This window comes from Somniosus microcephalus, chromosome 7 (genome assembly GCF_052327205.1).
Source record: "Somniosus microcephalus isolate GS21.2 chromosome 7, FLI_Smic_1.0, whole genome shotgun sequence".
In the NCBI taxonomy this organism is placed as follows: Eukaryota; Metazoa; Chordata; class Chondrichthyes; order Squaliformes; family Somniosidae; genus Somniosus; species Somniosus microcephalus.
Window position 1 is genome coordinate 151,090,010 of NC_140993.1, and position 25,866 is coordinate 151,115,875.

Here is a 25,866-nt window from a genome sequence, read left to right on the forward strand (position 1 = left end):
AAGATAGGCAGCAATTACTTCCTTTCCCTCATAAATTAATGCAAATTATCAGTCTGACCTACAAATTGGTAAATAATTTTTAACATCCAAACATGAAAATAAACTGTAGGTATTTTTTTCAGAATCTGTTACTTCCATGGATTATTTTTATTATTATATATATATATATAATATATATATATGGGTAGCTAGCAGACAGTACAGGAGACAGAGCAGGTACTACACAGATCAGCATGATACAGGTTTTAACATTTTGTGAAATTGTGGAAGCTTTTGTTCAAAACCTGTGAAGCAGAGTACTAACTATACTTTGTAAGAAGTCACACAACACCAGGTTATAGTCCAACAGCTTTATTTGAAATCACAAGCTTTCGGAGCGCTGCTCCTTCTTCAGGTGAAGTGGAGAAATGCATAAAGACACAGCTTATATAGTCAGAGAATCATGTCAGATGTTTACAGGTAACCTTTCCAACTGCCATTTATCACACCTCGGCAGAGAGATAATCACAGCAGTCAAAGGTGTGAATGGTGTCCAAACAGGTCAGTCAGGGAAACATTACATCAAAGAACAATGAGGTGGGGTCACAAGGGGTCAAATATTGCAGATGCTGGGGTCTGTATGAAAAACAAAAAAACAGACTCGGCCAACGTTGTCTACCTCATACGATGCAGGAAAGGATGCCCCGGAGCATGGTACATCGGCGAGACCATGCAGACACTGCGACAACGGATGAACGGACACCGCGCAACAATCACCAGGCAGGAGTGTTCCCTCCCAATCGGGGAACACTTCAGCAGTCAAGGACATTCAGCCTCCGATCTTCAGGTAAGCATTCTCCAAGGTGGCCTTCGAGACACACGACAACGCAAAATCGTCGAGCAGAAACTGATAGCCAAGTTCCGCACCCATGAGGACAGCCTCAACCGAGATCTTGGGTTCATGTCACGCTACATGTAACCCCACCTGATGCAGGGTCATCCAGACTCGAGTCGACATTGGCTTGTTCTCTCTACACAGATGCGGCCGGACCTGCTGTGATTTCCAGCCAAAAAAAAAAATGTTTTTTGTCTGTTTTTTTGTTTTTCATACAGACCCCAGCATCTGCAATATTTGACCCCTTGTGACCCCACCTCATTGTTCTTTGATGTAATGTTTCCCTGACTGACCTGTTTGGACACCATTCACACCTTTGACTGCTGTGATTATCTCTCTGCCGAGGTGTGATAAATGGCAGTTGGAAAGGTTACCTGTAAACATCTGACATGATTCTCTGACTATATAAGCTGTGTCTTTATGCATTTCTCCACTTCACCTGAAGAAGGAGCAGCGCTCCGAAAGCTTGTGATTTCAAATAAAGCTGTTGGACTATAACCTGGTGTTGTGTGACTTCTTACATTTGTCCACCCCAGTCCAACTCCGGCATCTCCACACCATGGTAACTATACTTTGACAAGGAGAAAACTGTATAATAATGGTCTTCAATTTAGAAAACACTGTTCTTATTTTCTTTTCACTTTAGGGGTAATACAAATTATCATAACTTCTATCTGTGGCTTGATGTGCATTAACTGATCGTAATAACTAATACTTTCCTATTAGATAAACAAGAAACAAAATCCAAAGAGCACCTACACGTTAGACTCTTGCTATGCTGAAAATTATTACACTGTGCATTGTTTTGATAAAAAAACTAGCTATTCCAATACAAAACGAATCATTTAATGCTATGTAGACCCACAACTGTTTTATTCTAAATAAATCAGACCCATTGGGGGGAATTTTAACATGGGGTGAGCGGGTGGAAGTGGGTGTGGGGTTAAATGGGAAAAAACAAATCAAAGCATGTTGGGAAGCCGGCTTCAACCTGTCAACCTCCGGGTTTTACTGAGGTGGGACAAGGGGCGGGCAGCCAATCTACTCCCAGGAGGCTGGTTGGCATTTTAAAATGTTGATGAGACTGGAAGCCTCGGATTGAATCTGCTTTGCAGGTTTACCTGTGGCCGGCTGGGTTTCCCAGCCCACCAAGCTCCCCCACCTTCAGACACCGCTCAGGATCGGACTCTTCCCGTGGTTGGGGATTGGACCCCTACCAGGGTCAGGGATCGGATGCCCCCCCGCCCCGGGGTGCTGCAGCATCCTCAGGAGCATATCCCACCTGACTGGAAGCCAAGCCTGTCAATCAGGCTGACTTCCGGGTGGGGAACCTGTCAATGATGAAAGACGCATGCTGTGGAGTTAAATCTCCACAGCATGCGGGGAAATCCAGATGTTCGGGTTTCCTGTGCACCACCGGACCCTCCCCCACCTCCCATCGCATCTGGAAGTAAAAATTCCCCCCATTCTCTGAAAGTCATGGTGACCCGCCATAACTTCAGTGGGAGACTCTTGGAACCCCCAGCAAAATTACAGTGAAGACCTGAAGAACCCCTGCAGAATTTCAGAGCCATTGGGCAGGATTTTCATTGGGCCGTGGAGGCGGGATTGGAGGCGGGGGGGGGGGGGTTAAAATCCCGAAATCGGGGGTCCGGACCACCATCCCGCCCCCAACCCGCCTCCATGCCAGTTTCAAAGGAGATGGGTACCTGCCCCGCACTGGGACCCGCCTCCCCGAGGCAGGAAGGGGATTAGTGCCAATTAACTGCCTGTTAACGGGCAGTTTTTAGCCTAATCCCTATTTTTAAGGTTGAAGTGTGGGATTCCCGACGGCTCCAAACCACGCCAAGTTAGAGGAGGTGGACCGTCGGGATGAAGGGCTTGGAGGGGTCGAGATGTCCGGTATTCAGGTGAGTGATGGGTGCATGAGTGCAAAGATAAGTGTGTTTGGTGTGTGTAAAGTGTTTACTTTTACAGCCTTCCTTCCTTTAGGTCTCGGGAGTCCCTCATCTCACTGGCACAGAAAGCAGAATGGCTGCGAGCTGTCAAAAATTGCAGCATTCAGCTTTCTGTTCCGGGGAGATCTCTAAATCATCCTGACAGGAAGGAACTAACTTGGAGTACAGATTGTCAGTGTTTGACAGCTTCAAACAGCTGTGAAACACTGATATTTCATCTGTCAAAAGGTCTTGACAGATGAAATTTCAATCTGTGACGTCACCTGTTGCCGGGTGGCCCTTAATTGGCCTGCTGAGCTCGCTGGGCGGGCTCAACAAGGTCAATCAAGTCTAAATCGCGTGGGTTGGCTAGAACTCAATGGAGGCAGGACTACAACCCCGAAAGTTGTAGTCCCGCCTCCAACCCGAGTCCTCAATGAAAATCCAGCCCATTATATTCAGTTTTTGAAGTCTACGCATGAATATGTGGTCCTAGCATTAGGTCCTAAGTTGACTAAAAATTAAAATCAAACCAACAACAAAAATCTCTTTAGCACAGTAAGATAAGAACTTGATTTTCTTTTTCAAATTTAGAAGTTTTTTTTTTATTAGGAACTCTACATTAAAATTAAAGAACATTGGAATGGAGTAATACCATTTTAGTTCTATAGCACTTGGACCTATGTAGCAAGAAATGTTAACCTAAATAATTCTAGTGCGAGCTTCCTGACTGTATAATATATTAGAACTGTTTGTTACAGAAGTGCTGCGTTGGGTTCTGTCAAATTAATTTTCATTGTTGCATATTTTGCACATTTTAGAAGACATTAGGACCTTACCCAATTCCTTCCATACCATCACCCATACCCCTAGACTCGAGCGCTGGTGGTAAAGCACCATTTCCATCATCTCCGGAGTTTGCAAGGTTGGGAGTCTTCACAAGAAGAACATCAACAGGTTTCCTGAATCTACGAATACCAGGAGAGGTATAGTTTCTAGGTGCATGGTGCTGAATTATTTGTGGATGGCCTTGTAGACAAAGAGCAAATAGATTAACTTATTTTTGATCAGCAGAAGATAACAAAAATTAAGACAGAGAGCACATTTTTATAATATATTGGGCCAAAAATTGCAGTTGGCAGCGTACCTCAGGAGTACGCTGCCAACCTGCAAAAAGAATATTCACCTACCTGATGGCTGCCCTCCTGTGAAAACTTGCGGTCTAACGCTGCGAGTAGGAGGGCAACGTAATGGCCCACGGATCCCAGGGACGCAGCCTGTGCGGAAGCATACCTGGGATCACGTGGGCCTGGTCCTCCAATCAGAAAACAGAATGACATTTTAATCATTTCTGAAGGAAATCTCGTAATCAGATTTAGTGCAGTCCCGTAATCAGATTTAATTACAATTTATAGGATTGGAATTTAATTCCTAATTAGCTTCATTCCATCAACTTTAATTTAATTTTGCTGATAATTTGCGACATAATTAAAACTCTAATATTTGCAGAAACAAGAAAAACTCATTTGATACAATTAAACTATATGATTTCTGAGATGAAAATGTTTAAAACATGCCTGAGGTATCCCCTTACATTTCCGTACGCAATTTCTGGCCAGCCAGTGGGCAAATAGCCCAACTCTGAGCCAGGAGTTGTTTTTTTTTTATAAATCGGCCGTGCAGATGGGATGTCAATGCGTAAGTTGACAGACTGCAAGTTCGGGATTTAGCTCTTGGAAATCCCGAAATTGCGGTGGATTTCAAAGGAGGTGTGACAGCGTACTTTGAGAGTACGCCGCCATACTCACTGCAAAATCCGGGCCATTCTTTTTTAAGCAGTGAGTGTGTCAGTTCACAGAAATCAGCATTGGCCTGTCTACTCCAATTCAAGTAATGCATGGGAGGCTTGACAGGATTGTGTTCGAATAGTCAAGTCTAGAAGTAAAGGCATGGATGAGGGGATGAGGGTTTCAGCAGCAGATGAGCTGAGGCAGGGGCAGAGTCAGGCGATGTTATGGAGATGGAAATAGGCAGTCTTAGTGATGGCGCGGATATGTGGTCGAAAGCTCATCTCGGGGTCAAATATGATACCAAGGTTACAAACAGTCTGGTTCAACCTCAGACAGTTGCCAGGGGGAGGGATGGAGTCGGTGGCTAGGAAGTGGAGATTGTGACAGGGACTGAATGCAATGGCTTTGGTCTTCCCAATATTTAGTTGGAGGAAATTTCTGTTCATCCAGTACTGGATGTCAGACAGGCAGTCTAATAATTTAGAGACAATGGAGGGGTCGAGAGATGTGGTGGTGAGGTAGAGTATACATGTGGAAACTGATGCTGTGTTTCCGGTTTATGTCATCAAGGGACAGCTTGTAGGTGAGAAATAGTAGGGGGCCCAAGGATAGATCTTAGGGGGACACCAGAGATAATGGTGCGGGAGCAGGAAGAGAAGACATTGCCGGTGATTCTCTGGCTATGACTGGATAGATAAGCATGGAACCAGGTGAGTGCAGCCCCACCCAGCTGGACGACGATGGAGAGGCGTTGGAGGAGGATGGTTTGGTCAACCATTTTAAAGGCTGCAGACAGGTCGAGAAGGATGAGGAGGGATAGTTTACCTTATAATCCTCAATCCTGTTCTGAATGGGACATTTATTCAGCGTTTTTTAAAAAAAATGCTATTAATTAACATCACATTAACAACTAAGTCTGCTCTACATATCCACAATTCTATAAAGGGGGAGGTTAAGAAACCCTTCGAATCTCAAATCCTGCTTGAGGCTTGTTAACTTTATCCTCAATTCCTCTACTCTACCCTCACAGTGTAAGTTAAATAAAATGCTTGCATATACACAGGCATTCCTCCCACCATTTAAGAGACTTGGATAATATCTCCTCTGAGTCACCTCTTCTCTAATGAAAACAAGTTTAGTTCTTGTCAGGCCTTTCATAACTTAGAGCTCCAAGTTTGGGAATTATCCTTGTTGCTCTTCTGAAGGAAAAGTAATCAAAACTGCACATAATAATTCAAATGGGACCTCGCCAAAGATCTATACAAGGATAAGGTGTTTTAACTTGGTCAATACGGTCAAAATGCATCCCAGTACGCGATTAGCCGCTTTAGCATGACTGTATACTTTCAGTGAATAGTCAACAATCACACTCGTTATTTTTTACCTTGTTAAGAAACATCCCATATCTTGCACACGTGTTCAATGTTTTCTGTTCCAATGTGCATAGCCTTATATTTATCCATATTAAAAGTCATCTCAAGTCAGAATTGTGATGGAATACTCATCATTGCATAGATGAGTCCAGCTGCAACAAAACTCAAGATGCTTGACACCATCCAAGACAAAAGCGGTTCACTTGATCCATGTCCCTGCCACTGGACAGCACCTCCCTCCCCTGCTATCTTTACTACCAAGAGAGTCAAGAGCAGCACTTTGATGGGAACACCATCTCCTCAAAGTTGTCTTCCAAGTCACACACCATCCTGAGTTGAACATATAATCGCCGTTCTTTCATTGTTGCTGGGTTGTTGGCCCAGAAATTGGTGTCGGGGGCTTCCCGCAGGTGCAAGCCCCCGACCTACACTTACATAGCGCGCCGACAGTTGAAGCCTGGCCCTGCGTGGATTTCCTGTCAGTGGCCCGGTTCAGCTCCCGGCGCACTGTGCTTGCATGATCCAGCAGCGTAGTTAGTTCGATGAGCCGGCTGGGATCACGTGAGCACTGGGCAACCAATCGGAGGTTGCAAAAGTTCATTCATGAGTTTGATAGTAAGAACTGTCAAACTCATGAAAACTCTGGGCGCCCAAAACAGTACTTAAACATCAAATAAAAGTTTTTTAAAATCCCACTAATTAAATGAACTATTAATAACTGTAAAAAAACTAATTTAAACAATTATTCAAATTTTTGAAAAAAATAATTTTTTTAAAAATCGGGCCAAAAACTACACGTACCTTACTAAAATAATAAACCTGTGGAAAAAAAATTCTAACTTTAATTAATAGACCACTTACCTTTTAAAACTAAGTACTTATGTCTGCTTTTTTCTCGCGTAAAAACTGGAGGCCTTATCGCACGGGCAACCCTGTAAAAAAAAAGGAATTTCAGCGCGCACGCGCAGACTCCTGCACGCACGCGTTCCACCTCTGAACCCCTTGGTTCAGAGGAAAGGAAATGACGGTTTTCCACGCATGCGCTGTGCATGCTGAAAACCGGCACTTCCATCGGGCTCACGCGTGAGTACACGGTGCTTACTCACGCGTTGGGACCCGAATTACTGGGCCAACATCCTGGAATTGCCCATCTAACACCATCATGGGAATACCATCACAAGGACTGCAGTGGTTCAAGGCAGCGGCCTGTTACCTTCTTGGGACAACTAGGGATATAAATGAACTTGGCTTTGTTAGTGTAACACTAAATTCCAAGAACACATCTTTTAAATATCACTTAATTTGTCCAGATCCCTATAAATGCTAGTTATAGGTCAAGTGATTTATTATCACTCGGTTCTGCTTAATAACTGCTGGTTTTGCTGCATTCAGGACTTGTACAAAATTGCAATAAGAACAAAAGAACATAAGAAATAGGAGCAGGAGTAGGCCATACAGCCCCTCATGCCTGCTCTGCCATTTAATAAAATCATGGCTGATCTATTCAATACTATTCATGAATGATATAGAGATGGGTACTTTTGTAATATGTTTGTTGATTATGCTAAGCTATATGGCCAAGTGACCAACATTTAAAAGTTAGGGCAGCAACTCCACTTTCCTGCCCGATTCCCATATCCCTTGATTCTCTTAGAGCCCCAAAATCTATTGATCTCAGCTTTGAATATACTCAATGACTGAGCATCCACAGCCCTCTAGGGTAGAGAATTCCAAAGATTCACAACCCTCTGAGTGAAGAAATTTCTCTTCATCTCAGTCCTAAATGGCCGACCCCTTATCCGGAGACTATGCTCCCGAGTTGTAGACTCTCCAACCAGCAGAAACAGCCTCTCAGTATCTACCCTGTCAAGCCCTCTCATAATACTATATCTTTCAATGAGATTAATACTCGAACAGCCAACTGCACTACACATGGTAAGTGTAGGAATTTGTACGTTTTCTTGCAGGATGTGCTGTCTTGACAAATCACAGAAACCCCACAGTGCAGATAGAGGCCATTTCGGCCCATCGAGCCTGCACCGACACATATCCCACCCGATCCCTGTAACCCCTACACCAACACATATCCCACCCTATCCCCACGTATTTAATCCCCCTAACACTAAAGGGTCAATTTATCATAGCCAATCATCCTAACCCGCACATCTTTGGACTGTGGGAGGAAACCGGAGCACCCGGAGGAAACCCACGCAAACACGGGGAGAATGTGTAAACTCCACACAGACACCTGAGGCCGGATTCGAACCCGGGTCCCTGGCGCTGTGAGGCAACAGTGCTAACCACTATGCCACCGTGCTGCCCTAACTTTTAAATGTTGGTCACTTGGCCATATAGCTTAGCATAATCAACAAACATATTACAAAAGTACCCATCTCTATATCATTCATGAATAGTATTAAGGAAAGCATTTTTCTAAAAAATTCTTAATTTTCTTTGCTAATAAAGGTAGCAATGGGAAAAGTACCAATTTTCTATATATTATCTATGGCTTCAACATCAAACACTTCCAAATCTTAACACACCTAAACCCCAACCTCAGGAGATGATGAGGTTTAGGCAGAATGTTCTTGAAGGTGGGACCTATACAATTGAAAGCTGTCAATAAGTGAAGAATGCCAGCCTTTCAGGCTCAACACTGATTTCAACAATTTCACATCATAACTTCTGCCCCCATTTTTAGGGTGGCAGCTGTTGCTGATTCTGCTATTCCAATTTACACCTCCTCTATACCCATCTTTTGTTTCTTTACTTGTCCCATTACCATCTCCTTTCACCTTGCACCACCATTCCTTTTGTCATTTAATATTTTTGCTTGTGTCATTTAATCTCTCCTGCCTTCGACTCGATTACTTACCTTCCCTTTTGTTCTTTCCTCTCTTCCCTGCCTCTGTACTTGCTTAAAACCAGTTACATCTCTAACTTTTCCAGTTCCGGCTAAAGGTCATCAACCTGAAACGTTAACTCTGTTTCTCTCTCCACAAATGCTGCCTGACCCGCTGAGTATTTCCAGCTTTTATTATAGACAGTTGAGGAAGCTGGATTGTCATGAGAATAAGTAGGGTAATCATGCCATGGACACAGTTAAGGAGGATGCCATTGGTGACTGACTTGGGCGATATTGGTACAGTGGTTAGGACAGAAAGAAGTAAGTTGGGAGTTAGAGAATGAACCAGAAGGTTCTTTTTTCCATTGATGGGCTGTGATTTTTAAAAAATTAATTCCTGGGATGTGGGTGTAGCAGCAGCATTTATTGCCCATTCCTAATTGCCCTCGAGAAGGTGGTGGTGAGCTGCCTTCTTGAACCGCTGCAGTCCATGTGGTGAAGGTACTTCCATAGTGCTGTTAGGGAGGGAGTTCTAGGATTTTCACCCAGCGACGATGAAGGAACGGATATTTCCAGGTCAGGATGGTGTGAAACTTGATGGGGAACTTACAGGTGATGGTGTTCCCCTGCGCCTGCTGCCTTTGTCCTTTTAGGTGGTACAGGTCGTGGGTTTGGGAGGTTTGCCTTGGCAAGTTGCTGCAGTGCATCTTGTAGATGGTACACACTGCAGCCATGGTGCACTGCTGGTGAAGGGAGTGAATGTCTAAGGTGGTGGATGGGCTGCTTTGTCCTGGATGGTGTCAAGTTTCTTGAGTGTTGTTGGAGCTGCACTCATCCAGGCAAGTGGAGAGTGTTCCATCACACTCCTGACTTGTGCCTTGTAGATGGCTTTGGGGAGTCAGGAGGTGAGACACTCGCCACAGTATTTATGTCATAGAGTGGCTGGTCAATGGTGACCTCCAGGATATTGACGGTGGGGGATTCAGCGATGGTAATGCCATTGAATGTCAAGGGGTGGTGGTTAGATAGTCATTGCTTGGCGCTTGTGTGGTGCGAATGTTCATGTTCAAAGCCGGTGCCGAGGTCCAGTTTTATTCTTATTATTGTTTTTTGTAGCGGGCAGTTAAGAGTCAACCATATTGCTGTGGGTTTGGAGTCACATATAGGCCAACCTCAGATTTCCTTCCCTAAAGGACATCAGTAAACCAAATGGGTTTTTACGACAATCCGATAGTTCGTTGTCACCATTACTGATACTAGCTTTCTCATTCCAGATTTATTTAATTAATTGAATTTAAATTCCCCATGGTGGGGCTTGAATTCACACCTCTGGATCATTAGTCCAGGCCTCTGGGTTATTAATCCAGTAACGTAACCACTATGCTACCGTTCCCAAGAGGGAAGACATGAAGGGAGAACTAGATGGTGAGGGAAATGGCCGAGTCAATGATAAAATGCTTTCTCTGCCGGTGAGATGAGGCAGCTCCGCAGCCTAAAGGGATGAAGCCTGGAGGAAGAAGCAAAGGTAAGTAATCTTATTAAAACACTCTACACTCACCTCACACACTTACCTCTCCACATTTGCACTCATCACTCACCTGCACACCGGACATTTCGGCCCCTCCGACCCCCGCAGACCAACGGCTCGCCTCGCTGACCCTGGCGAGGTTCGGAGCCATCGGGTGCCCACACTTTAGATCGCAAAATAGGGATTAGCCAAAAAACTGCCCATTAACTACCTGTTAACAGGCAGTTAATTGGCACTAATCCCCTTCCTGCCTCGAGGAGATGGGACCCGCCTCCTGGGAAGATGGCAGAGGCGGGTTGGGGGCGGGATGGGTACCCGCTCCCAGATTCTGCCATTTTCCCGGCAGTCCCACCTCCATACCCGCCTCCCCAGGGCTGGCAAAATTGCCCCAAGAGTTACCTCAGTGAACATGGGTGAAGCAGAGGGAAACTCTGGGCATATCCAAGAGGAATTGGACCCTGCAGCAATGGCAGGTTTAAAGGAGTGGGAAGCACAAAGGTATGTTGCAGATTAAAAGGGAAAGAGAAGGGAGGCAGAGGCAGAAGTTATAGTTCATGAAGAGAGCAGAGAGATCCAGAAGGCAGCCAGCAGTGGCAGGGACCTCAGGTGGCAGCAATATGCACACCCAAGTGGACATTGTGGTAGTAATTATGTTACATAAGTAAAGATACAAGTGGTGGTCTTAGACTACAGAGTGTCTTCACTGTTGGAAACTATTGAGTCTTTTTAGTGCCGGGCTTCAGAGAGGAGACTTTTTAGCAGCGGAGTTGCGTGTCACTCCTCTTAGCAGCTATACAGCTCCTACTTTCCTCTTGGAATTTTCACCAGCCACCCAATTAACTTATCTACTCCCTACCTGGTTTCAGTTGAGCAGAGCCTCAGGCAGGAACAATGGAGCAGAGGACAGATTTGAAGGATGAGACACATGTGGGAGAAGGTGAGGCCTGTTTATGCATAAAGAGGCAGAGAGAAGACCTAGTGAGTAGGAACAGCATTGGCCCATTGATCTGATGACAGGCAGTGCTGGTGGCTAAAAGCAGCCACATTGCACACAACAGAGTCCCAAAGTGGGGGACAAGAGCAAAGATCAAAATCAAAATGGAGTGGAGCTGAAGTCGGTGGAGTGGTAGAGCAGAGCAGTGCAGCATAGAGACTCTGTAGCAAGAGAGACCGGGTGGCAGAAGTAACATCCTCAGATAGAGACTTGGTAACAGAAACGGTGTGCTGAATTGGAGCAGAGTCTTGCCAATTTCAGAAGAAACTGAGTCAGGAGCTGGAGAGGTATTGGGAGTAGTTAAATTGCGAACTTGAAACTTTTAGAGTTCAATTTTAAACTTTTGATGAGACAGCAATGTCTTCAGTAGCAAGGAGGAGAGACTGGGAGGACAAGCATAGTTGCAGATGGAGCTTTTAAGATTTCCCACACTGGCTAACTTTGAAGTAGTTTGTTATAGGTAAATGCAACCTGAATCTGGTATCGAGGTCTAACTCGACACTGCAATGAAGCAGAGTGAGACTCTCTGCAGACCTTACAACCCATTTACATGGCAAGTTTTGAGTCAGTTTGAAGTGGTTTTGCCTTGGACCAATGCTAAACTTGTGGAATGTGAATACACCATTAGAATATCAATTTGGTACAAATTCATATTGAATTACAGGTTGTTTTCTGTTGTAGCCCCATCCACTGGCCTAAACTGTTTTCATTATTTGAGATCCTCACAACCAGCACAGAAAGAAGACTTTCAACTCAATAATCTAGATTCAATTCAGTCCAGACTAATGGGATGAAAGCCCATTTCACCCATTTTTACTTCGGTTTTCTCGGCATTTAGCATTAAAATTTACAATTATGTTTGGTTGAGCAGATTGAAAATCAGTGCTCTGAAAATAAAATGTGAATTATTTGTCTACCGGGGATAAATTGTCTGCCTCACTAGACTATGTAAACCAAATAGTCTATATCCTGTTTTACTGCAAGATGAAATTAGTGAGCAATAGCTAACCAGAAAATAAATAATCCAAATGTCTGGAAGTAGGAAGCATTTATACAACTGTGAAAAAAGTAATTGCAAAAAGTCTTGTAAATATACAAAAATGGTTGGCTGGAGAGGAAAGTCTTAAGAAGATGCAAATGAATCATTGTTTTCATAAGTTCTGCCATTTCTTTTCTCTTGAACTGTTTTGTATGTGATACAATACAATCAATATAACTTCCCCAGAATAAAATATTTGTATTTTGCTACCACTGTTTCAACATCAGATTTCCATGTCTAATTGAGAATAAAGTGGTTAAAACAATTATTCTTTCTATGCAACTTACCTAACTTTTGTTCGACTTCCTGCTTGTCTGTCTTTTCCTTGGCAATTTTCTTCTTGGTTTCTCGGAAAGCTTTCCAGTTCAATAAAAACTGTCTGGCTGTATTATTTACCTCCTTTCCATCGAGAACCTCTGCAGATAAAAAGAACACTTTTAAAATATAAGGTCAACTGAAAACAAGCAACAACCAAAGATGGTCATTCATTTCAATGAGTTCACTTTCAACAGCACTATGAAATCCTAACAGATACAGAATTAGACTTCCAGAATGATCAGTGACAATAAATCAGATTTGTTATGATTCATGGACAATTAACAAACATACAAGGTAAACAAGTATAATTAAAAAAACTATGTTATAACTATTAAATGCCAAGATTTACAAATGACCCAAAAGTAACTGAATTATTTATCTCTCTCTACAGTGTTATCGTAATGAATGTCAGAGAAAGCATGGTACAGTTGCATAAGCAGACAAATAAGACACTCTGCAAAATAGAAGCCTATGTATTATTTTTGGCTGTATTAGTGGACGAACGCTTAACGCGTTCATAGGACATTCCTCTGACTCTAACTTTAACTGAGGCATTAACCCATTTAAAATAAATGTATTAACACCCCGTTAAAACAAATAGAGGAATGTCCTATGAACACATTAAGTATTCATTAGTTAATAACGTCAACAGTAATCTCTAGGCTACAGCTGTATAATGGCCGCTAAAACAGGTTTCTGGAGCTTGCAAGTGTAAATCACCTTTGTCCTGAAAAGGGCATTTTTATCAGTCTGGGTTTGGTTATCTGTTGAAAGGGCGGGAAAACGAATATGGGGAGCTCCTTTTTTACACATTCACTGGTACAGTAACCAAACAGTGTTATCTCGAGTCTTCATGGGCTAATTGTGGGAAAACTTTCACCAAAAGATGTTTATACAGTAATTATAATGGGAAAAAAACTTTGGTTAAAACCTCAAAGAAGCATTTACAAGCTAGAGTATTAGTAAATTGTATCTCTTCACCCCTTAAGCAAATATTTTAACATGAGAATATGTATAAACAACAAGCGGAAGAATTCTGTGATAAAAAAAAATTATTTATTTTATTTTCTCTTCCAAGCCTCCAACACAATGACACCATTCCACAGCTGAAAATGGGTAGATGACCTTGTCCCAAGCTTGGAACCGATCACTGAAATATGCTTGAAAGTGGTCCAACGTCCCTGCTCTTCCCTTCCTTACTGGCAGAAAGCTGATCTCCCAGCAGCACCTCTTCTGACAGCCAGACTGAGATCAAGAACTCAACATGTGAAGAATTATGAACACAGTGTTACATCCTACTGTTCTGTAGCAATATTACACCTAATCAGTTAATACATGCAGTGTTTTTGCAGTTTTTGACCACAATAGGAATTCTTCGGATGTCTTACCTGCAGAAGTATTTGGAAACTGAAGTAATCTATAAAAAGAGCCGAGCTTCTGACAAGTATTTTTCTGATGAAGTTATTTATGTAATCTAGGGGAAAAGTGTACTGTTACCTCTAAATAATCAAACGTTTTATCTGTGCATAATTCTGATTTAAATGTAGGAATTAAATGTACGAAACTATATCGATTGTATAGAATTCCTGATGCATGCATAAATGTTCCCCAATTACTCATGTTCTCATCAGAGTGCAGGGTATTGCGATTCTAGTACATCAATCATCTTTCACACACTAATTAAGTGTAGGAAAAGGTCATACAAAAGTAAGCATGTTGCATTTGATTGCTGCAAATTAGTGATTAAATATACTGAGGTACAAATATATTTTATAATATCCTGACCCAAGAATAGAATTTCTTGGGGAAAACCCATTTTGAGTCTAATTCATTTCATTTTGATTTACAGAATGTCATCCCTAGGCACCGATCATATTTAACTTAACGCATAGTCTTAATTGTGTTACAAGGTAGTAACTCATTAAAGGGGTTCAGATGTCATAAAACCATTACAGTGAAACTCAATCAATTCATACTCAGACCTTCCCCCCCCGCCTTGACATTTGATTATTTAGAGATAACCTTCCCCAGAAAGCATAGCCGAGATCGGAGCACCATGATGATATCTATATGGAGAATAGTGGCCCGGATTTTGCAGTCAGTGGCAAATGAATGGCGCTCACTGTTAATTATGCTTACAGCTGCCCACAGACCTTTCATGGGCTTTTGCGCGGCAACTTACAGTAATTAGAGATCCTTTTCAGCATGGTGCCCTCTACAGGGGATCTGTGGCGTGTGTGAGCAGGCAAGCAACAGCGTGTCTCTTCAACCAATCAGACTGAAGAATCCTTATTGAGACACGCAAAGTCTAAACCAGGAAGTATTAATTCAATGTAAAATCATGTACAGAAAACACAATAAAGAGAGGGAAAGAAAAATGGGATTAAGAGAGAGAGATAAGAGCCAGAAAGAAAAAGTAAAAAATAATGTTTTATTTTAATTTTCATGAAATCTCCAACAATAATTCAAATCTGAAGGAATGAGACCCGGCACTTGTAAAAGTAAATTTTTAGTGTCAGAAAGGTTGTTTGGTAGTAATGAATTCTTATCACATCGTTAAAAATATGTGAATGGACAAGCCCTAATTTTTTCTGGCATGTTTAGTGGGTATCTACTGGGTAAGTAGCGTAGCTTCAAGCCCTTCATGTGTTTTAATGCCAAATCTATTGGCGAGGTACTGGTGTAGCAAAGCTTGTGGAAGACCAGGGCATCTCAGACAACAACTTTCTGATTTTCACGCATTTACTACGCATGTGCGGATGCTGGAAGTTGCTGTCCAATTTACTCCATAATAACAGTGAGCGCTGATAGCTTCACCATTATCATCACAAAATCCAAACCAAATGTCAAAATGATATCCTGTCATTCCATCTTGTAGCATGCTGTTACAAACTCACACCCATCATTTTTGAAGAAAACTTGTGTGGCATGAGAGCAAATCACTTGTGACATTCAAACAAAATTTATTAAAGTATGTTTGAAAGCAGACTTCAATGGCAAGTTATAGAATTACATTTATAAATGTTGGCAAATTTTTGGATGTCAATACCGATTTTTTTTAAGCATTATTCACTTCTGTTTTCCAGTATCAGCACTGAGTACAACACAGCTATTTGCAGCATAACATTCCTGTGTTCTTCCCCAAAATTGTGCCTTTACCCCAACCTCAGAGGAGTCTTTCCCTTATTACATCAGGGCAATTTCCACCCCTCCACCACCACCCCATTTCCCCGCACATGTGGTCCTAATTACTGTTGTGCCGAATTAGTGGGCAATGTTGTGTACTGTGGATTGGTGACCATCAGGAACGATATAAAACATCTTTGATCTATTGCATGTTTTGCCCATTATATCACACTTCCTGTGTCACACTTCAGACATTATGCCTGTTTATATGCAATCTTCTTTTGTAGCATATTGATTTAAATTTCATATTACTCTAACAATAACAAATCAGAATTTAAGAACCTTGGGCCTAGAAATTGGATTTAGCCAAGAAATGGGCAGGGTTAAGACTAAATGAGGTTAAGCTGTGCCACCTGAAAATCATCTAGGTAGCATGCAAAATTCGTGCTCACTCTTCATTAACATGATTACAGCTATGATTCTAGCGCTAAAATTGATGCTCATTGGCTTTACACTCAACAGGGGGGTGCCCGCCGGCACGCTCGAGGCCTTCCATGACAGGTTGCCACCGCAGGGACTGGAGTGCATCAGCACCCCCGGCAACCAAATTTTAATTTAATTTGTTAAGTTTAATTGAATGTATTTTTGCTAAGTTACAGTTTATTTGTTTATCGTGTGCATCAAAAGAGTACATTCAACAGGGGGACCAATATCGGGGCCAGTCTAATTCAGTCATGATTGCTACAGGCTTTTTCCACTACTCAAAGGGGAGGTGCATTAATGCTGCAGCACCTCATTGTCAGGGTGTTCAGCTGCCCCAATAGCAAAGTAAAGAAGGCTCACAAAAAGAAACTGAAGTTACAAGTGCTCATGACAGAACCTAGGTGGAAGGAGAGAGCTCCTAAGTTCTCCGATGAAGCTCTGCAGACACTGGTATTGCGGTGGAGAGGCGGCAGTACTATACCCGCAGACTGGCAGGAGGCCCTCCCAGCACACATACTGGACCATATGGCGTGAGGTGGCGGATCGCGTCACGGCCAGCACGGAGGTCCTCAGGATTCACACCCAGTGCAGGAAGACGATTAACAACCTCACATGGGTGGTCAAGGTGAGTGAAGGCTTCAGCAAATGCCATATGCCACCATCTGCACCACAAACCTCACACTGCTCAATGCACCAAACCCTCAGCACCCTCAAACCAAACAATCTCTACCTATCAACAAAAACACCCACATCTCACACCTTGCACACAATGGCAGCTATTCAACTATGGCAGGCACATTACCCAAACACATTGCGCTAAACTCACTTACACACTTCTCTTTCTCTTATAGGGCAAACACGTACATAAGCGGAAGGAGCAGGAGCAAACAGGCAGGGGCCAAGTGGCCCTTCAACACCTCAGCCAGCTTGAGGAGAGCATACTAGAAATCATTGGGCACCACGTGGTAGAGGCCGTGGCCACTGGCAAGGTTGAGCCCCTTGTGGACAACAACAGTATGCTCATTCCTAATCTTTCTTCTCACATCCCACTTCCCCCTCAGCCCAAGATCTTTTCTCACTTTCAAGCTGCTCCTGCTGTATGCATGCATGCATACATGCATGTCTGGCTTCCCCTGCCACTCCCCCCCCCCCCCCCCACCTTCACCATAACCCGACTCTTGTGCCTTTCTGCTTCCAGATAATCAACAAGCACTGGACTAGCCTGTCCCCGAGGGCACCGCTGAGAGCGAGGGGGAAGAAGAAGACGACACCGTGTCACAGCATCTCTCACTCGCAGACAACAGCTCAGAAACTGGCACTGTGCGTACTTCAGAGGCTAGTGCAGAAGCGAGATCTGCACTGGGTGATGCACTGGGCACGAGTGGGCTGCAGCAAGGCCAGGGGGCAAGGGTAGCTCAGGGGGAGGCCAGCTCCCTGGAGGGAGAGTTCGCGCGTGTGTTCTGCCGCACAGGACCCAGAGGAGGACTTCGATGTGGAGGCCTTCAGAAGAAGCATTCATTAACCCTAACCTTTTTCCTATTTGCCAACTAACTTTCTATCCATGCAACTAAATTTCTTCTTACACCATACACCTAAACTTTTGTAAGAAGCGAAACACCTTATAAAATGCTTTCTGAAACTCTATATACACATCTGCTGCATTTCCTTTAACCATGAAATAGGTTACTTATTCAAAAATATTACTTTTGTCAAACATAACTTGACTTAAAGCTGTTCTGGGTGCTCTTGATTATCCTATACAACTCTAATTGCTCACTGATTTAATCTTGAGATAACAAATCAAAAATGAGGAAAGTGGGTCAGGACATAGGAAAGCAATGAATCAAGGATGAACAGTCAACAAAATCTACTAATAAAAGAAAGATGAAATTGCTCCAAATAATTTTTGAAAATCCTTCCAGTTACCATCTTGGTTTCTTTACTAAGCTGAGGCCTTAAGGTTTGTAATATAACAAATGACAACATTTAAAAGAAAACAATTAAACTATGCAAACATTTGTTGCAATTTAAATGTGCCTACCAGCATTTTCCATGGGAGGTCTATCCCTCTGATAAGCCTAGGGCTTGAGTTAATTGACCTTCCCAGAGCACTCTCTAAAGACACTCAACAAAGTAGCAGTCTACAATTTCCAGCTTGCATCTGTGCTTACAGCTAATAGAAATGTTTTATGATTGGCATCAAGACGGGCCACTCGCAGATTGTGCCACTATTTGCTGTTTGTAACATCTTCCCCACGCCAATGGAAAATGACTGATGACAACTCCCCTCACCCCCCTCCCCCTGCCAAAGGAAACAATGCTAATGAGAAGTTGCTAGCATATTTTTTGTATATCTCAAGGGAAGATAAAACATGAACTCAACCTTTCCTGGAAAAAGGCTGTTTATTTAGTAAATACATGTATGCAATACCAAATGAAACCTTCCACTTGGAAATATGACACTGTGGCAGAGCCACTAAGGGACTCCGATCAGTTGTATATAATTCCCTTTAATAATATGTTAGCTACAGCCTGAGTCTGTATCTTTGTTTTCACTGTTTACATGTACAGAGCGCGATCACTTTAATAGCGCGGGTAAACACGATGACGTCACGCCGTTCATCACGTGATCCCCCACCGGCGGGAAAAACGTGATGACGTGATGACGTCAGCCACGGGACCGCCCAAGCAGTCCTCGTGGAGCCTCCGAACTGACTAGACCTATATTCGATGTTCTCCTGTAGTTATCCGTTAAACTCTGTTAGTTTTCATTAAACCTCGTTTATTTGATCGCCTGAGTGGACCTCAGTCTTTTGGATAAGAACTAGACATTCCTACATTGGTGACCCCGACTTTTGCGAACGCTTTTCACAGAAGTTACTGAACATGGAATCGAACGCCGTTGCTTTGAAGCTACTACAGTTCTGGGAGCAACAGCCAGCCGCGTGGTTCATCCAGGCTGAAGCCCAGTTCGCAATCAGGAACATCGCTGCGGATCAAACCCGTTACTATTACGTGGTCTCCGCCCTCGACAGCGCCACAGCCTCGCGGATCATCAGCCTGCTTGGTAATCCACCAGAAAATCGCAAGTATGAAACGATAAAGGCGCGGTTGTTACAGGTCTTCGGGCTCACGAAGTCGGAGCGTGCCTGCCGGCTGCTCACTATGCCCGGCCTCGGGGACTCCAAGCCGTCCGAGCTCATGAGCCAAATGCTCACGCTCCTGGGCTCCGAACCGGAATGCTTCCTCTTCAGGGAGCTATTCCTCAGCCAGCTACCGGAACAAGTTCAGGCTGCCCTAGCCAGATCAGAAGTCACAGACTGCGCAGAGCTGGCTGCCGAAGCGGACAAGATCTTCGCGGTGACACAGCAGTACTGTGCTGCCACGAGGCGCCCATCCCCCACAGACGCTGCTCCAGCCCCTCAACCTGCGGGGTTGTGCTTCTACCACGCCCGTTTTGGAGAGAAAGCAAGATGCTGCCGCCCTCCCTGCAGCTTTTCGCTAAAAAAAAACAGCAGCCACCCTGTCGAAAGAGGTCCGGTTATAACGAGCGCCCCGCGGCTGCGATGGCAATCGGTAATTCGGGAAAACTCCTCTTCGTCACCGACTCCCTATCTGGTCGACGTTTCCTCTGCGACACCGGGGCGCAACGTAGCATCCTACCCGCGTCAAATCTGGATCTACAAGCCGGGGGGCACGGACCCTCCCTCGAGGCGGCTAATGGCGGGGCCATTCGGACCTTCGGAAGATGGCGGGTCCAGGTGTGCTTCAGCGGCCAGCGGTTTTACTGGGATTTCATCACAGCCAAAGTCTCGCAAGCCATCCTCGGGGCGGATTTTTTGTGTGCCAACGGCCTCCTGGTGGATGTACGGCACCGCCAGTTGATCAATACGGCCACTTTTCACTCCATCCCGTGCCACCGCAGTAACACCGTGTTGCGCACTGTCTCCTGTGCATTCCCACCTCCGGATGACTTCACTCGCCTCCTCGGAGATTTCTCAGACCTGACTCTTCCACGGCCACGAAACATGGTGCCGAACATCACATCGCCACTACTGGCTCCCCGGTCTACGCACGGGCCCGGCGCCTCGAACCTGGCAAGCTCGCGGCTGCGAAAGCGGAGTTCGACACGATGGAGCGGCTAGGGATTATTCGCCGGTCAAATAGTCCCTGGTCTTTGCCTCTCCACATTGTTCCGAAACCTGGCGGCGGATGGCGGCCTTGCAGCGACTACCGACGCCTGAACACCGCCACTACTCCTGATCGGTACCCGATCCCTCATATTCAGGATTTCTCTGCCCATTTGGTGGGAAATACCATTTTTTCAAAAGTCGACCTTGTCTGTGGCTACCACCAGGTCCCCGTACACCCGCAAGACGTCCCGAAAACTGCAGTCATCACCCCATTCGGCCTGTTTGAATTTCTGCGGATGCCGTTTGGATTGAAGAACGCTGCACAGGCTTTCCAGCGCTTGATGGACTCCGTGCTTCGGGACCTCAAGTTTCTATTCGTCTACCTCGACGACATCCTCATCGCCAGCCCTAATAAAGAGGAGCACATCTGTCATTTGCGCACCCTCTTTAGACGCCTCAGTCAACACGGCTTGATCATCAACCCGGCCAAGTGCCAGTTCGGCCTGCAGCAGATTGATTTCTTAGGCCATCGCATCACATCGGACGGCGCAATTCCCCTGAAAACGAAGGTGGAGGCAGTTACTTCGTTCCCGCGCCCGCAGACTGTCAAGGCCCTGCAGGAGTTCCTAGGGATGGTAAATTTTTATCACCGGTTCGTCCCTAATGCAGCTCTGCTCATGCAGCCTCTGTACGAGGCCCTCAAGGGCAAGTCCGGCAAGGATCCGATTAGCTGGATGGTCGACATGGACCGGGCGTTCATCGACACAAAAGGCGCCTTAGCCAACGCAACCATGCTGGCGCACCCGCTGCCAGGTGCCACCATCGCCCTTACCACCGACGCATCAGACTACGCCATCGGCGCAGTGCAGGAACAGTGGGTGCATGGGACGTGGCAACCGCTGGCGTTTTTCAGCCGTCAACTACGGCGAAACGAACGGAAGTACAGCACGTTCGACCGGGAGTTGCTGGCCCTTTTTCTGGCCCTCCGCCACTTCCGGTTCTTGCTAGAGGGACGTCCGTTCACGGCTTTTGTGGACCATAAGCCACTAACGTTCGCTATGGCCAAGACCGCCGAACCGTGGTCAGCTCGGCAACAACGTCAGTTGACGTTTATCTCAGAATTCACCACTGACATTCAGCATGTGTCTGGTGAAGACAACCTGGTGGCGGATTGCTTCTCCCGCGCGACCGTTCATGCAGTCCAGCTCGGCATCGACTATGCCCTCATGGCTGCGGATCAAGCCTCGGATCCGGAAGTCCAGTCTTACAGAACCAACCCCTCTAGCCTCCAAGCGGCCGACGTCAAATTCCAAGCCGCAGGCACTACACTACTCTGCGACGTCTCCGTAGGAGATCCCCACCCTATCGTGCCGGTCGCCTGGCGCCGAAAAGTTTTTGACGCCATACACGGGTTGTCGCACCCTGGCATGAAGGCCTCGCAACGGCTGATGTCGTCCAAATTCGTGTGGCGGGGCATGCACATGGATGTTCGCGACTGGGCCAACACCTGCGTGGTCGGCCAAAAGGCCTAGGTGCAGCGTCACGTCAAGGCTCCATTGGCCACTTTCGCTGTTCCGGAACGAAGGTTTGATTATGTGCATGTGGACCTGGTGGGGCCACTTCCGCCTTCGCACGGGTTTACTCATCTTCTTACAATGGTGGACCGCACCACTCGATGGCTGGAGGCGGTTCCTTTGTCATCCACCACTTCCGCAGACATCGCCAGGGCATTCATCTCCTCTTGGGTCGCCCTTTTCGGGGTACCGGCGGACATCTCGTCTGATCGTGGGCCGCAGTTTTCTTCGGAGCTCTGGAACGCTGTGGCTCAGGGGCTCGGCGTCAAGCTACATCGCACCACTGCCTACCATCCACAGGCAAACGGCCTGTGCGAACGATTCCACAGGTCGCTCAAAGCCGCACTGCGAGCCAGCCTTCAAGGCGCAGGCTGGGTGGACAGGCTTCCATGGGTCTTCGTACGGTGCCTAAAGAAGATCTTCAATCGTCCTCGGCGGAGCTCGTATATGGCCAGCCACTACGCGTACCAGGGGATTTCCTTCCGACTCCAACAGAGCCATGGTCCGCATCCCAGCAGCTCATCAGCCACCAGGAGGCGGCCAGAAGTTTCGCTCCAGTGCCTACGTCACATCACGGCTTGCAAAGCTCCCATGTCCCAGCTGAGCTGAAGGACGCCGACTATGTGTTTATCCGCCACGACGCTCATCGGGATCCGTTCAAACCCCCTTACACTTATCCTTTCCGCATGATAGAGCCGGGAGACAAAACTTTTTCGGTTGACCGGTTGAAGCCGGCTCACTTGGACCTTGACTGCCCAGTCGAGATCGCACAACCGCCGAAACGTGGCCGACCGCTCACAGTCACCGTGCCAGATCAAACGCAACCGCCCGCCGTCCATCAGCTTCCACTTCAAGGCTACAGAAGTCGATCTGACAGGCTTGTCAGGCCTCCTCGCCATTTTACTTTTGCTATTAAAGACAATTCTGGGGGGGCGCATGTGGCGGAGCCACTAAGGGACTCCAATCAATTGTATATTATTCCCTTTAATAATGTTAGCTACAGCCTGAGTCTGTATCTTTGTTTTCACTGTTTATATGTACAGAGCGCGATCACTTTAATAGCGCGGGTAAACGCAATGACGTCATGCCGTTCATCACGTGATCCCCCACCGGCGGGAAAAACGTGATGACGTCATGACGTCAGCCAGGGGCCGCCCAAGCAGTCCTCGTGGAGCTTCCGAACTGACTAGACCTATATTCGATGTTTTCCTGTAGTTATCCGTTAAACTCTGTTAGTTTTCATTAAACCTCATTTATTTGATCGCCTGAGTGGACTTCAGTCTTTTGGATAGGAACTAGACATTCCTACAACACTGTTTAATTGTTATATTTGTACTGTATTTTAAATAGTTACATTGCTTTTACTTATGTTTATCTCAGCATTTTTTTTTTTTAAAAGTGGAAATCTGAAAAGGACTACAGGAAACTCTCGTTTAAACGGCACCTAAATATCCGGAATTCTCTATTAACCGGCAAAATGCATACTCCGAAAACAACACCTCAATAACCGGAAATGTTGCCGAGTCCGAGTCTCCAGCGGTGGCCGAGTTAGTCAGTGGGGGTAGTTCTCCAAATTGCCACTACTTGGCTTCTTGGTGCTATCGGAAGTCCAATTACTGTATACTGCACATTTCTTGATTTTTTTATTTTTGTTTGTTAAAAATAGCCTCGGTAGATAACCCTCTCCGTCATCCGGAATTTTTAATCAACTGGCACCATCCCGGTCCCGTCAGTGCCAGATACCAAAGAGTTTCCTGTATTTCATTATTCAAGTTTGGAGGGAGTTTCTGAATAAAGTTCCTGAATGTAAACATTTTTCTTGGAGCAGAATCGTTTAGTAACATTTTGGCCTAGAAATGGGAGAAGGCCCGAAAACGGGCGCAGGCATCACACAGCACCAGTACTGCCTGCTCTTATAATAATTGCATTGCTGATCTCCGTGCTAAACGCATTGCTGATTGGCTTAGCACTGAACAGGGGGCTGCAGGGAGCCAATATCAGGTGCAATCTACTGGCCAATAAAGTTTGGCCTAGACACTCTGCACTACTTAAAGGGGAGATGCTTTGTTGCAGAAGCACCTCATTGTCATTGTGAACAGAGCCATGGCCCAACAACCAAGGGAAAGGGCAAGGAGATTTTCTGATGCGGCACTGGAGGCCTTTGTCCTGGGGATACAAAGATGTTGTGAGGTCCTCTATCCGCAGGGGTTCAGGAGGCCTTCAAGGTTGAACACCAGAAGGCTGTGGGAGAAGATCACTCAAGCCATCACTGAGATGAGTATTGTCCCCAGGACCTGGATCCAGTGCTGTAAAAAGTTTAATGATCTCACACGAGCGGTCAAGGTGAGTGAATGCATCATCAAATGCCATATCCCACCATCTGCACCATAAGTCTCACGCACTGCTCAATGCACTACACCCCCACACTCACCTACCAAAAGTCTCTAGCAATCACCACTCATACCTCACAATTATAGCTTCACCTCACACTCACACACTTACCACTGCTGTAAGACTCACACCCACATCTCGCACCTTGCACATGCTGTTAGCTATTCAACCATAGCAGGCACATCACCCAAACACATTGCACCACACTCACTAACGCACTTCCCTTTCTCTTGCAGGCAAAGGTGGCACACAACCGCCGGGAGCACCAGCAGGTGCGTGGACAAGAAGCCAGACTTCAGAACCTCACGGAGCTGGAGGAAGCAGTTCTCAACATAATTGGAGAGGCAGTCACAGAGTCTGTGGCGAGCAGGGAAGTTGAATGCATTGCTGATGATGATGGTTTGCTCATACCTAAACCTTTATCTCACATCCCACTTCCTGCTCATCCCACAATCTCTTCTCACTTACAAGCTGCTAATGGTGTATGCCTGGATATCTTGTTTTACCCCTTCCCCTCATCACAACCCAACCCATGTGAATTTCTCCTTTCAGATACCCAAGAACTGCCAACAGCCAGCCTGTCCCTGAAGTGATGGAGGAGGACAGTGATAGAGGAGAAGACGACACATTGGTACTGCATCTGACACTCACAGACACAAGCTCAGAAAATGGCACTGCGCGTACTTTAGTATAGAGGCAAGATTTGCACGTGGTGAGTCACCGGGCACGAGTGGGCTGCAGCCAGGCCAGGGGGAAAAGGTAGCTCCCCGGAGGGTGAGTTTGTGCAGAAGACTCAGATGATGACCTCGATGAAGCAACCTTCAGAAGAAGGGGATGGGCATGCACACAGAAATGGTGGTGTAACGGCAAACCTGCCAGAAAGCCTCTCGTCAGTGTCCAGGCGCACAGAATCATAGAAATTTACAGCACAAAAGGAGGCCATTCGGCCCATTGTATCTGTGATGTCCAAAAACGAGCTATCCAGCCTAATCCCACTTTCCAGCTCTTGGTCCATAGCCCTGTAGGTTACGGCACTTCAAGTGCATATCCAAGTACTTTTTTTAATGTGATGAGAGTTTCTGCCTCTACCACCCTTTCAGGCAGTGAGTTCCAGACCCCCACCATCCTCTGGGTGAAAAAATTTCCCCTCAACTCCCTTTTAATCCTTCTACCAATTACTCTAAATCTATGCCCCTGGTTATTGACCACTGTGCTAAGGGAAGTAGGTCCTTCCTATCCGCTTTATCTAGGCCCACCATATTTGGGTTGTATAAAATTAAGTCTCACTCAGCCTCCTCTGTTCTGAAGAAAACAACCCCAGTCGATCCAATCTTCTTCATATCTAAATCTCCTCTGTACCCACTCTAATGCAATCACAGCTTTCCTGTAATATGGTGACCAGAACTTGTATGCAGTGCTCTAGCTGTGGCTGAACTAGTGTTTTATGCAGTTCAAGCATAA

The 25,866-nt window shown here is 45.5% G+C and overlaps 1 protein-coding gene across 4 annotated transcripts in view; it reads right to left on the reverse strand.

The window, feature by feature from the left end:
- Window positions 1-25,866, reverse strand: part of ppp1r42 (protein phosphatase 1, regulatory subunit 42) — a 152,047-nt gene that overhangs the window by 61,276 nt on the left and 64,905 nt on the right. For all 4 annotated transcript variants that reach the window (XM_085993097.1, XM_085993095.1, XM_085993094.1 and 1 more), the window contains exons 7-8: window positions 12,668-12,796; window positions 3,651-3,840 (exon numbers count right to left, since the gene is read on the reverse strand). In XM_085993097.1, coding sequence (XP_085849223.1) covers window positions 3,651-3,840; window positions 12,668-12,796 — 319 coding nt within the window. The remainder of the gene's footprint in view (window positions 1-3,650; window positions 3,841-12,667; window positions 12,797-25,866) is intronic.